At 36.9% G+C, this 12,963-nt stretch overlaps 1 protein-coding gene across 3 annotated transcripts; it reads right to left on the bottom strand.

Moving 5' to 3' along the window:
* Positions 1–753: 753 nt before the first annotated feature.
* Positions 754–12,572, bottom strand: LOC116175159 (choline transporter-like protein 1). Of its 3 annotated transcripts, XM_031493274.1 has the most exons (15): positions 12,480–12,572; positions 9,544–9,645; positions 8,301–8,411; positions 5,837–5,985; positions 5,703–5,779; positions 5,581–5,647; positions 5,254–5,344; positions 5,139–5,202; positions 3,565–3,673; positions 3,274–3,511; positions 2,987–3,219; positions 1,401–1,657; positions 1,184–1,350; positions 1,045–1,137; positions 754–996 (listed from the first exon to the last, which is right to left on the bottom strand). In XM_031493274.1, exons 2-15 carry the CDS (start codon positions 9,586–9,588, stop codon positions 823–825), a joined length of 1,875 nt encoding a protein of 624 aa, XP_031349134.1. In that variant the 5' UTR covers positions 9,589–9,645; positions 12,480–12,572; the 3' UTR covers positions 754–822. The 3 variants fall into 3 exon arrangements, with proteins under 3 accessions (XP_031349134.1, XP_031349133.1, XP_031349135.1); XM_031493273.1 differs by lacking the exon at positions 12,480–12,572 and having other exon boundaries at positions 9,544–9,700; XM_031493275.1 differs by lacking the exon at positions 12,480–12,572 and having other exon boundaries at positions 8,301–8,537; positions 9,544–9,649.
* Positions 12,573–12,963: the final 391 nt, after the last annotated feature.

Here is a 12,963-nt window from a genome sequence, read left to right as displayed (position 1 = left end):
CAACTTTGCGTTCCGAATTGACGCGGCCATTTGGATTACGCAAGATCGAGGACCTTGGGATTGTTCAAACAGTAAATCCTCCCCGATACGAGTCAGGACTCAGGATTTAACGTCAGCAAATCTTGGTCTCATTCCCCGAACCCTAAATAGAGAGTGATCTAGTTTTCCAAAGTTGGACTACTCCAGGGCTAGTTTTAGACAATGTATAAATAAAGTAAAGCGTAAATGTTTATATTTGTATTCAATACGCACCACGTTCTTCAAGAAACTTAATGAGTGGAAGTGGCAAGTTTAAACCGTAAATAGGGACATTTTTGAAAAACTCGATCTTCTAGCTGAGTTAAATATATAAATCTTAAGTTTTCAATTTGTGTGTAAAAAAGCACGTATTTCGTATTTTTCCATTGTTCATTTAAAACGGTCGTTTAACATAGGAAAATCGAACGTGGCCACGTACGAAAATGATCGATTTATCTAAATTTGAATATGTCAATAGTTTTATTTTGTTTATTGAATTATTATGAAAGTGGTTGAAGGCGCAAGAGATCACTCTGTAAACTTTCAGGTTGTAAATAAATAAGTCCATTTACTAAGGAAATTGTACCAAAGTATTTTTGTAAAGTTGAGCTAGCCGTGGATATCTACAGTTTGGGCAAAAATCTAGTAATCAGTCAAAATTTAATAAAATGATGAGGGAGTTCCCCACCGTGTTAAAAAAGCAGCAATTTGAATTAAACCATACCAATTACGCATTACAAAATTTTTATTAAAAATTGTGATTGGTCCCATTTCATGCTACAACTATCACAATGGCGGTAGAATTTAGGATACTGCAGAAGCTTTAGTAGACCAAGCTTCCGGTTTCGACTTTAATACTGATTCGTTTGAGCTCTCAACAAACTCCATAAGATCCTTGGACATATAGTATGGCCTAGAAAGTCCATCGTTCGCGTCACAATCTTCACAGAAGCAAATAAAAATTGTATCGATCGCCATCTAAACGTAAGACAGAGGTAAATTAGTATTTCAAAGTACGATACATACCTCGTACACAGAGAGAAAACAATGTGAAATAAAGTAGGCAAATAATCCTGAGAGTGTTAGCGGTACCCACGCATGAAGTATACCTTCTTTCTTCTGTAAATGGAAAGGATTGCAAATGTTTTGTCGCTTTTCAACTTACTTGAATCAATTCGATGCCTATGAGGACCACCGAAACGACGATCAACACCTTTCCAAGGAACAGAACAAAGTCTCCCACAGAGTTAATTGTTGCAACCCTTAAAGCGTTCGACGCTAAAACCTCGAAGGCCCGTCTTCCAGCTCTACAAAAGTTATATCCGTGAATTGCTAAAAGCAGAAGGTTAGTCGTGATCTACTGTTCTTCCTGAGGTTATTACTTATTTCGATGTATGCGTTGCGAGTTATGAACTTCAAAATGTTTTCGAGGCAATAAAGGCAACACTGACAGCAGCTTGTTATACAACTGACGCATCGGCCCTCATGCGCGCGCACGTAGGTATTCAGTGTCATTAGGATGACGCGCGCCAGTTGGACGACGGCGATTATGAACGAGCCGAAGGAGACCGAGCCCAAATGGTAGCGCAGCAGATTGTACAGTCCAAATAGGATTGGAGAATTCAGACGAGTCTTCGCTCTGGAAAGAAATATAGGTAAACAAAAAAAAATAGTTTTATGGAAAAAATCAGCACTAATTAGCGATCATATTTAAAATTCTCAAAAGTACTGTGATAAAATGTGACGATTTAAAATATTCTTGCTATTTAAGGTGTAATTACATCGATTGCAAATGAAATTTTAAGTTTATTTACTTTTACAGCCGACAAACTACAATATTGATTGCTTTTGGGCATTGTAAATAGAATAAAAATCCCACCAATATTCATTACAATGTGCTGCCACTAGAGGTCTCACTGTTAATTGTAGTATAGGCAACCTGACATGTATACATGTAATGTAGTACCAGTGTACCACGCAACAAATAAACCAGTCTTCACAATTTGAGTTATTATTTAAATTATTATTACATATTCGTAAACAGCAGGCGCGTAATCCATTCGGAAGCTTAAACTTACAAATAACCTAACGTCCAACTCCGGCCAATTAAGATACACATTTTTGTGAAAAAAAAATTTTCCGTACAATGAATCGAACCCGAGCCGGCCGGTTGCAAGCCGAGTGTCCTTGTCACTAGGACATTATGACACACATTCAATCGTGATTGAACTGAGATCGCAGTCAGAAATTCTTATGGGAAAGGATCAATTTTCGCCTGCATGCGGACGCGTCTGCCGTTTACAAATATGCGTCCAGGTAAATTAGCAGTTGTCCGAGATGTACGAAACGTTTATCATTTTGATAAGTAGGTTAGGTGTCGCTATTTGTAACTTTTTCCCAAACGTACCAAGGGTAGCATAGAATAAAATAAATTCGCAGTGCCCGATATGGGACTCCATTACAGAGCTTGCAGAAGGTGCAAAAGAGGTGTGAAGGAAACGCTTAAAAGAGTCGTGATGAATGCATTAAGGAGGTTTGAAGAAAGCTGTAATGAAAGAAGGTCCTGCTTCTTAGTTCTTTTACAGAGGCCTTTGAGATGGACAAGAGGCGTGAAGCAACCAGCCGTGAGTGAGTATCGTGAAGGACCTTGTTTCACGCCACTTCAACGAATGTTTCAATTTTCGTTGGTTAAAGAAGTGTAAAGGAGTCGAGAATGAAGCGTCACAAAGACGTCAAGACAACCAGAAATTGATTGAGTAAATTATTATGTAAAAAAAGCACCAAGAGCCAGGAAATAAGATCTAAAGGAGATGTGCGCAATTAATGAAAGGAAGCATGCCAGAGTGGTGAAGGAAGCAGGAAATAGAACTGAAGAGCATGCGAAGAATATGAGAGCGGTGTGCCAAGCGTTGAAATGTACGCGTGAACAGGTCTGAAAGTTCAAAGTTTCTTTGGAATCATAGCATACCTTGTAAAATACCATGAAGACACGGCGCCAGCAATAACCATATGTTGGCATCCAATAATGAACTGGATCAACCATAATGTCACAAAGATATTGTACCACCGGGTGAAAACGATTGTAGTATCTTTTTCAAAGATGTAAAAATCATCTCGAACCTTCTTCTTGTGACCTGCACTTTCGATCCACAAAGTAAAATATAACCAGCACGATATTGTAGCGGCAATACATGCGAATGTCTGAAAATTGAAACTCATCGTTAATGTGATTGGGGCCGAATCAGTTTCACTTACCCATAAAGGTTGCACCAGCAAAAGTGGCATTGAACCGATGGCTTTTCCTGCTTCTTTGAATAACTGTATAACTAGTTTAAGGCGTTTTCTCAGTACTAAGATTATTAATAATAAGCAAAGGGTCAGGATGGAAGCTATTATCGCCAACGTCAGGTAAGTATCGGTCTTTTGTACCTTTATGGACCCCACTATTGCTTCTTCGGTACTTGAGCTAGCTCTAGATTGGTGCCAAAGAATCCTGTGGCCAAATAAACACTAGCTTTTGATGCATTTATAAACAAATTTACTTGCCAAAGATACGCAGTTCCCAACGTGCTGGCTAAGGCAATCCCAACCAAAACAATCCATATAACAACTCCTACGAGTAAACGGAATAGGACCATGATAACGATTGAAAAAGCTAAAAGGTGGAATAACGAAAAGTTTCATTAATCAAAGAAAGTCTCTCTCACAGGCAACCAACTGCACTCCCGCTGTACTCAAATAGGTTAAAAGTTAATTTGAATTTCGCAAAACAAACCCGGTGTAATTTTACTGGTAGAGCAGTTAGACTCTGTTTGGCAATTCGCTCATAAGAATTTCCTCTTAATATCAATCGAGTCCGTTTTGTAAGTTTAAATTAATGTAATTAACATTTTATTTAATATTCCTTCAGAATGGTTCCAGGTTCGATCATGTCATTTGAATTTGAAGTCAAGGTTGATTCGCATTGGATTATTAGATGTTTAATTTTGTTTAAATAATCGCCTTGTATTTTGTTTTAATTTAGTGTAAAAAAATTAGGGACATCTGGAAGTAATTGCGTTGTGTTTTTTTTTAGTTTATCCCATCTAAATCCGGTCTTGCGATAAGGAGTTCGTTATCGCTCCGTGACAGTTCATCAATTTGGAGATAAGCAAGTTAGTTTATCGACGACCCGCAGTGTTTTTTATTAAAAAGTAGCATCGAAAGTGTAGAATGGAAGAATGAAACGTTAAACGGGGCTTTTTGGGGAAGATTTTTGGTAATTTTCCTGTGAGAGACAGCAAGCCTTAGTGGTTGTACAGTTTTTAGAAGTAAGGTTAGATGTTGTTCTAAGAGATTTTAGTTCGTCGTTATAAAAGTAAATTGTTGAGTTCCAGTTAAGCTCAAGTGTTTTCTCACCTATACGATTTTCAAAGTTCCCGTTAAAGTGAACCTGTCCACCTCCAAAAAATCACTTTTACATATGTAATTACATCAAAGCCAGTTTCGTTTAAATCAAGAATCAAGAGAAAGAAAAAAAATGAAGATTCCGAAGTATCATCCGTTGGTGTCTGTGCTTTGTGCGCCAGTTTCAGAAAATCGCAGTTATGACCCGGGTGTTAGGATAATTAACTCTTTGTGGTAATTAGATTTTTTAAATTTAATTTGTTTCACTCGATAGCATGTGCGTGGTATTTGTTGTCAGGCCCTGGATCAAATAATGAAAAAATTACCACTGTAAGATGAGCTTGGAATCATATTTTAAATGGTGAAATAGAAATGGGTAATTTTAACATTAAATTGCATTTATTACATGCTCCCCTCCTATATTTTCCAGTTATATGATCATGAGCTCTTACTTTTATATTTTCTTTCAAAAAATGTGTCCTGCTATAACTATAAAATAATAATTAAATATTTAAATCCAAACAAGTCAACTGTTATAAATAGAGCAACACCAACAGCAGATTCAGGCATCGCAAATGTTTTCTTTTGTAGTGTGTCAAATTAAGTCGAATTTGTTTTGGTAAAGCGAATACTACGTTTCATCATCCCCACATTTAGAAATCGAACTTTAAAAGTCAGGGGAGGCGGGCAGTTGCCTGTGCTACAGTTTGGTTACCCGAAGGTCGATACTGTACCTAAAGATATTATGCACAGATACAGAATCTCGGGCCAGCATCTTTCAAAATCTTCACTCACTTCCTAAAAATAGAGCGATTATTTACTGTGAAAGTAACGAGAGCAAGAGGTTACCCCAAAAAAGTCATTTAATCCAGTTTTACCTAGAAACGTTTCGGTTGAAAACTTTCCCCTCTCCAATACGCATCTTCCCACTAACGGTCGGCTAAAATTCAAACAGAATTTTTAGCTTGAAATAGATCGCGTAATTGGATGGATTTGTTGATTAGGACTGAATATATAGATTTCATGACATTAACCAAGCACGGAAATAACTCACATGATAGAACCTACATCACGCACATAAATTAAACACTTTATTTCTATCGATTACATTATGGCGATTTAATCTTTGTGAAAGTCGTTTATTAATAATTCCCCCCTACTGCAAAGGACACTTACAAATGTGGGTATATACTGCAGTTCTTCAGGCACGCCCGTTGTATTGTAGTATTCAAAACTGAAGGTACTGAAAATCCGACGTGCAGAAAATTAGGGGTAAGATGGCACAATTGAACACCCACCTGCTCCCGCGTTGTCTCCACTTTGCTCCAGAGATCGGAACGAGTGTTTTCCATCGGGGCGGAATACCAAAATGTACCTAAACAAATATTTAGTTAGAATTTATAACGAGGAGGCCCAAGATGAAGATGCTTACGGGCGAGAAGACATATTTTTTCCATCGCAGGTCGTCTCGGTTCCGTTCGGGTACACATTGTCTTTTCCACAAACATTTAAACAGCTGTCATAGCCATTAATGATCCGATAGACGTCCCCGTGATAGACACAATATAACAGCAGCGGAATCTACAACACGAATTTTTTCGCCATTTCTAATTGATTAGGTAATCGGTGTATAAAAATCGTCATCACTAAAATGCTCAATTGAAACTTTTGATCAAAATAACGCTTTCAGCACTTAGTGCATGACACAAGATTCTTAACTATAGGCAGCGTTTACAATAAATAAAACAGTCAAGTCTTTCTCCAATGTAACTGGTGAAAATACAAAAAAAAGAATACCGCTTTAGGCCTAAATACAGGAGCATTAAAAACTTTCCATTAGTTCATTCATTGATTAAAACATGTAAAACACAAAGACCCCGACCTCTTCTGTTGAAGTCATGGCATGGCAAGGGTTTGGTACACTGTTTCAAAGACAAGGGATTGAGATTTACGTTCGAAATTTAGCACTTCATGTATTTGGTTGACATTGAGGCATTAAATTACAACATTGATTGAAACATGTATCTTTAAGCCCGTTGTAATCTGAACTCGCTAGAGCAATATTGATTTAGTTTAAACATTTTTAAATTTTTTTGATTTTGCATTTGGGCAATAATTTCCGAGTATGGCCATGTCGAGTCAAATGCGTACGAAAGTTAGCGGTGACAGAAAGTCGCGAGATAAGGCGAAATTAATGAGAAATACGTGACGATCCAGATGAATCAGATTCGCCGTTATCGAGCGCGAGGGTTATATGCGATTTCTGTCGAAAATTTCCATTAGGTCCGAAGGTTTTCTGAGATATCGTATGGCAATTCATTTCATTGGTAGAACAGAATCGGATGTGCAATTAGCATAGTTTTGGGAGAAACTCATGTAGTGGAGACTGAAGAAACGCTATAAGCCACGACAACGCGAGTTGTTTCAGAAAAAAGGTCTGAGTCTATCGCTCGTGACTTTGTTGCCAAATTGAACCGGGGTGAAAAGAAATTTAGTTCAATCAGCCAAAGGATTAAATTCGAAACCCCAAAAAAGGTGGCGTTGAAGATAAAAAATACAAAATTCGGTTAAGCCGGGGGGGCAAGAGGGGGGGAGGGGGCAGATTTCGCAAAAAGGGTGGTCAGAGTATTTGTGTCATACAGTAAAAGGTTTATTTAATCATCGGACAAGAAGTAGATTTTGGACTGTGAAGAGACTTTCGTGCATAGTTAGTGCCAAAAATTACAGCGAAAGTTTTAGGTTATCCCGAAGTTAATCTCTTCTGGATCGGAGTGTGGATTCAAAATAGCATAACATAATAGCATAACTTAAACGGGCACCACCTTTTACTGTTATACGTAGATGACATATTTTCAATGCCGTTTTCCGTCTTCCGACGGATTACGTAATGTTTTTCCATCGCATGAGACTTTAAGAAAAGCACCGAACCGCATCCATTTATGAAGGTTACAATTTTCATTGAACTGTTTTTGGAACCAATAGGGCAGAACAACCCGTACTCGCACGCGAAATTGATCCAGTTCCGAATTTTATGCGACAATACATCTGGCAACTGTAATCGTGTTTTGGAAGTTGCAACCCCCACACATTTTTAATTAAGACAAGAGGTCAAATGATATGGTTTTAAAGGGGTTTGTTTTTATTGTTTTTAATCGGTCGATTAGTTACCGAGAAATCGCGTTTTACAGCTTCACAGTTTAAATCATCAATCATACAATCTTTATTATAATTATATAATGGTGAGAGAAAAATGAGCTTATTGAAATAGAGAAAGAAGTACTTGAACGAGCAAATGGAAAAACTAACGCTATAATAATGAATTCGGAAATTAAAAAATAGACGAAAAAAGTGTATAATCGGTGCTATAGAATAAGTAACGAAAGTAGATTCGATAAATTATTTAAAAAAATGAAAATGAAGCAAGAAAAACATAAAAATGAGGATAAGATCGAAGAAAAAATTAATAAAAAAGATAAAGGACAGGTTAGTTATGGTTAAGAATGGAATATGTTTAAACGTGTGATGGTATAAAATGATGTAAAGTGGAAAGCAAAAGCGTTTGTTGTACAGGAAAAAACAAGTGAAGAAGAAACAAAGAAAATCGCAATGAAATGAAATTTAGGAGAGCAAAGAAATAGTGTGAAGAAAACAGAGATGATGAGGAAATTAAATATAATGGGGCGACAGTAAACGCCACACATAAAAAGTTACTCGTAGGATGGCAAGGATAGAACGTGAGTGATTTGGTTTTATTTTGAATTCTTAATTTCGTTTCGTTTCGGAAACTTACTTATATAAGTTTCGCGTCATACGTCCAAATGGTGAATGGACGAATTGCATCAAGAAATCATTTGAGCTTTAGCAAAACCTTTTAGTTTCCCTTACCATCAACTTACCAAAAACAAAAGAATAGAACCGTGAACCAAAAGGAAAAGTATGTCAGTAGTATGTCTTTTTCCGTTTAAACCGAAATCTGCTCCTTCTTTAGCCTCGTTAGTAGTATCGACCTAGGACAGAAAAAATTCATTTTAAATTACTGCACGAGCACAATAACTGATCTTGAAAGGGAGGTGCATCGTTTGGGTCTGGTGATCCAGTGGACGGACTGACTGTTCTTTGAAAAAATATGATTGCTAAAATACAAAATAAAATAAAATAAAATAAAATAAAATAAAATAAAATAAAATAAAATAAAATAAAATAAAATAAAATAAAATAAAATAAAATAAAATAAAACGAAGTGTTTCTCATACCATATTAGTGTCACGAGGAATATTCGAATTAAAATCGATGTCGCACATATACTGGCAGGCGAGCGGACGAACAGACGGGCAAGACATTCCCTACTTGATGTATTTAGAACACAATAATAAGCACAACTTTAAATGCAGTTTCACTTTTTTATTCAAGATGATTTCACCTAGTCGAAGTAAAACAAATTAACGGACAGACAGAGCAGAACAACCAAGGTAAGTTTATATACAGGGAGATCAATTGAGTCTGCAAAGAGAGAATTTGATTTCTGGGATGATCAACTTAGTCTGTCGGTCCTTCTCTCCATTCTGGCTGTCTGTCCTCAGCCTATCTGAATGATGACACAGCTTTTCCAAATTCCTACACCGGCGTCAATCAAATTTTGTACACTTGGCAACTGACAGTTGACCTGTTGACTGTACTGTAGGTCAGATTTTAAGAACGTGGGTTCACCTATATTCATAAAGGGTGTACCGTAGCACTATATGGTACATACCTAACGTGAAGCCGTGAACCTTATATTTGAAATTTGAATAATTGTTCAAAAAAATGCCAGACAATTAATCAAGGTCTATGCCAAAGAACAGTTCCAATTTTACAACTCGGGTATGGATGTGAGGTGAGAGTTCTTTCCTGAAAATTTGAATAACTCAAAAACGATAAGAGCACAACACCTTGTACGATGTGATAAGAAATAAGTAGAACATTACACAGTGTAGGTATATTGTGAAGTCGGTACCCGGTAATTGGTAAAGCGAGCATCGCCATCTATACCGAAACGTGACTTTCTGAAATTATTAAAGGTAATAAAAGTAAAAAAGTAAATAAGATAATGCAATACAGGATGGTAAATACTCACTAACTACCTACCCTTTAAATACTTACGTCTTTAGGCTCAATTTTGTCTCCAATGCTTATCAAAGTGCCCATCAGCCTCCGCTGTTAAGGACTTTTATGTAACAATATGACACATATTGCAGTCGAATTCTACAAACACAAATAGATAAGTAGATTGATCTATTCATTCGGTAATATAAAATATTCATTACATGCAATGCAAAGCATACACGCAAGTACCTGCTCCTTGTTAGAGCTACTTCGTTAAATTTTTACGTTAATGATAATTGATAATCATGGCAAAAAATTGTTTGATTGATGTGAAATTGAAATGAATAATTAAGGTGCGGTTTGCGTTAGGTAATCTTTTGTGATGTGATTTAGGGTTGCTTACGTCATGTTTTAAAGAAATAAAGGGTCTTAATTTGCGAGAAATCAACATAAACTAAGTTCAAAGCCACCACCAAGACATTTTTACGCTTGCGATAAGATAACTCGAATAATTAAATGAAGGAGAAAAAATGGGACACCCTGTATGAGCATTTCGATTATTTTTAAATAAAAAAAATTGGTTGTAATTTGAGATTGGACACAAGATTCGATCATAATAGTTGAATTCGAGGTAAAATTATTAGTTGTTAATTTTGTTTAAATGGCCACCTTGTATTTTGTTTATTTGTTCAATTTTATTGTGTGTTGAAAGACTAAATATAACCATCTGGAATTAATTGGGTGGACGTTTTGTGAAAGTTATCTCTTGTAAATCCAGTCGTAGCGATAAGAAAATTCGGTATCGCTGCATAATCTAATTAATTTGGAACATAAGCCCGTGGTATCGCTGAATGAAAGTATAAACACAGGTGCAGATTATTGAAGAACGTCACTTTATAATTTTTAAGGAAATGTAACCGGAAGATGAAAAAAAAGGGAAATTGTTTTAAATAGAAGAGCATATTTTAAAGATCAGGTGTACAAATAAGTAGATGGTTACATGATCTATCGGGAAGTAGATACTGATAAATTCATGGAAAATGCGCTTACAAATTTATTTGTAAAAAGTAGCTTTTAATCTCACTTTGGCTGGCTGGCAGTAAATGTGGGCGCGTAGAAGAACTCTTATAGAAAGGCAACGGGTGTACGTGTATCTACAAGGCCGTGTGATTTGTCAACCTTGGGGACAGGGCTACATGATGTGGGGTTGGCGACATCTGGGCGTCATCCTCGAGCGTAGTTTACTAACGTGAAGGTTTTTCAGTATTTTCCTATCTTCCACTACAGTTTTGGTCCGATTCTCTTCAAATTGGTGTCGTCGGAAAGATGTTGTAAACGCACACCACTCCTGCAAGGCGCGCGCGCGTCTTAGGGAGGGAGGCAACTTCGGGTGCCTCTTACCTTCCGTTGCGAATTTTATCACGCGGTTTAACGTTTCGTAAATCCCGAATTGCTGTCTCTCTTTCTCGTGTCGCCAATAGAAGCTCGAGCAACGAGAAGTTCCCCAAAAATTAAGTACTATCTTGTGGAATGTTATTAGCGAAATCCACCAAAATGTGGGTGTAATATAAGTAGGTATGCACCGAAAAAGGAAATATGGTGGCCTCCGACAAGATCTAACTGATCGTGGATTGAAATCTTCAAACGCGAATTTGGGGTGAACGAGGCGTCGGAAGTAGGTACCAACAAAGGGAATGTGGTAGCCCGCGACACGATCCCCCTGATGGTGGAGTCAAATCTTCAAACGCGAATTGCGGGTGAACGGGACGTTGGAAGTGGCTACCGTCAAAGGGAATGTGGTGCCCCCGACACGATCTTCCTGATGGTGGAGTCAAACGATTGTTATTTTTCCTACGTACCACAAGCCGATTGTCGTACGTCTTTTTTTGAAAAAAAACGGTAAATATATTTGATAAACTTACTTTACGATTTCTATTTTTAAATATAAGTGGCTAATAGTATACTGACCTGCCACACAAAAATGCGCTGAAGTCCCTTCGATCTCACACGAGGACTTTAATCATTTTTTCATTTTTATTAATTACGGCCGAAGTCAATCATGCACACCTTGGGCACAGATATACGTATATCAGTGGCTTGGGCAATGGACCAAATTTAGAGAATTACTTTCAACCATCATAATCATTACTTATACTGAGCACAAAAATACGCACTGAATTAAGTACCTATATAAATACACTCAGGTGCAATGAAAAGTTACCATTTATTACTTAGTGCCTATGCGAATATAACATTTAATCCCCTTTTAACCAAACATAATGTATGTAAGAGCTGCTCTATCTCTATAGCATTCCAATATGTATGGTTTTTTAGGCGACCGTCAAGACATCCAAATTCCAACTTCCACATTTTTTTGATTGCTTTCGTTAAGATTTCCAAATTTCAGCGCCAAATTATCCAAGTCCAAATAGAACAACAGAATATCCACCCAATTTTGAAACTACAATTTGGATAGGTACCTTGTCGGTGGCTCGACAGGATATCCAAATCTCCGACTTATTTTAGATAAAAAATCTAAATTTTTTGTATAAGGAATCCGAACAAATTGGAAAGATTTTGACAATAAATCCAATTCGTATACTCTCCAGTCTCCTGATGCATATAATTTATAAATAATAAGAGCATATTTTTGTGAACGCGTTCCTAAACTTTGAAACGATTCGTTGGAAACTGAATGTAGGTATATACAATTCAATGCAAACACGAATTATGAAACTTTGTTCGGAATCGGTCTTGGTATGTAATCGGAAGTGAGAGCGCTAAATAAATTTCCTGTCGATTACAATCGAGGCGTAATGAATATATAATAGCAGATGTAGGGGTGGTGAACAACCTTATAGTTTGTTTTATGTTTAAAAAATTATTGTGCGTGCTTCCATTCACAATTTCTACTAATGGTGCATATACAGCAATAATTGCGTTAGACATTTAAGCTCTGACAGAAAATTTCGTAACTCAAGTTGGCTACTTACGATTTATTCATTTATTGTTGCCCATTAGAGTACGAAACCCCAACTGAAACCCCAACTTTCCTGCATTTCACTTCGAAATTGCTACTGTCTAGTAAACAACACGTTAGGTCGTCATGGAGATGACGACGGCAAGCGTCGATTTCGAACCGTACGCGTATGTAGAAGGAACGGATCACACACTCACATATCGCCCAATTTGTTAGTTTAAGCAGACAGATTATTGTATACTATAGGCCTTGTACCCTTAAAGATGGTTAATTTTTAGTTTAACCTTTAACTTCATGCATAAGCACTGTGTCCGAGAGGTACCTTTAGGATTCGATTATTACAATAATAACCGGCTTGTACATTATACGAGTAGCATTTGTGTTATATTATGATTACAGGTTTATTCCATAAAAGGCATGAAAATTATGCACACTGTGAACTGGACACTGCGGAACACTTCTGACCAATAATGACTGACTATATTTTATTCAATAAA

Source organism: Photinus pyralis, unplaced genomic scaffold, assembly GCF_008802855.1.
Source record: "Photinus pyralis isolate 1611_PpyrPB1 unplaced genomic scaffold, Ppyr1.3 Ppyr1.4_LG6, whole genome shotgun sequence".
NCBI lineage: Eukaryota > Metazoa > Arthropoda > Insecta > Coleoptera > Lampyridae > Photinus > Photinus pyralis.
This window is presented reverse-complemented; position numbering and strand designations above follow the sequence as displayed.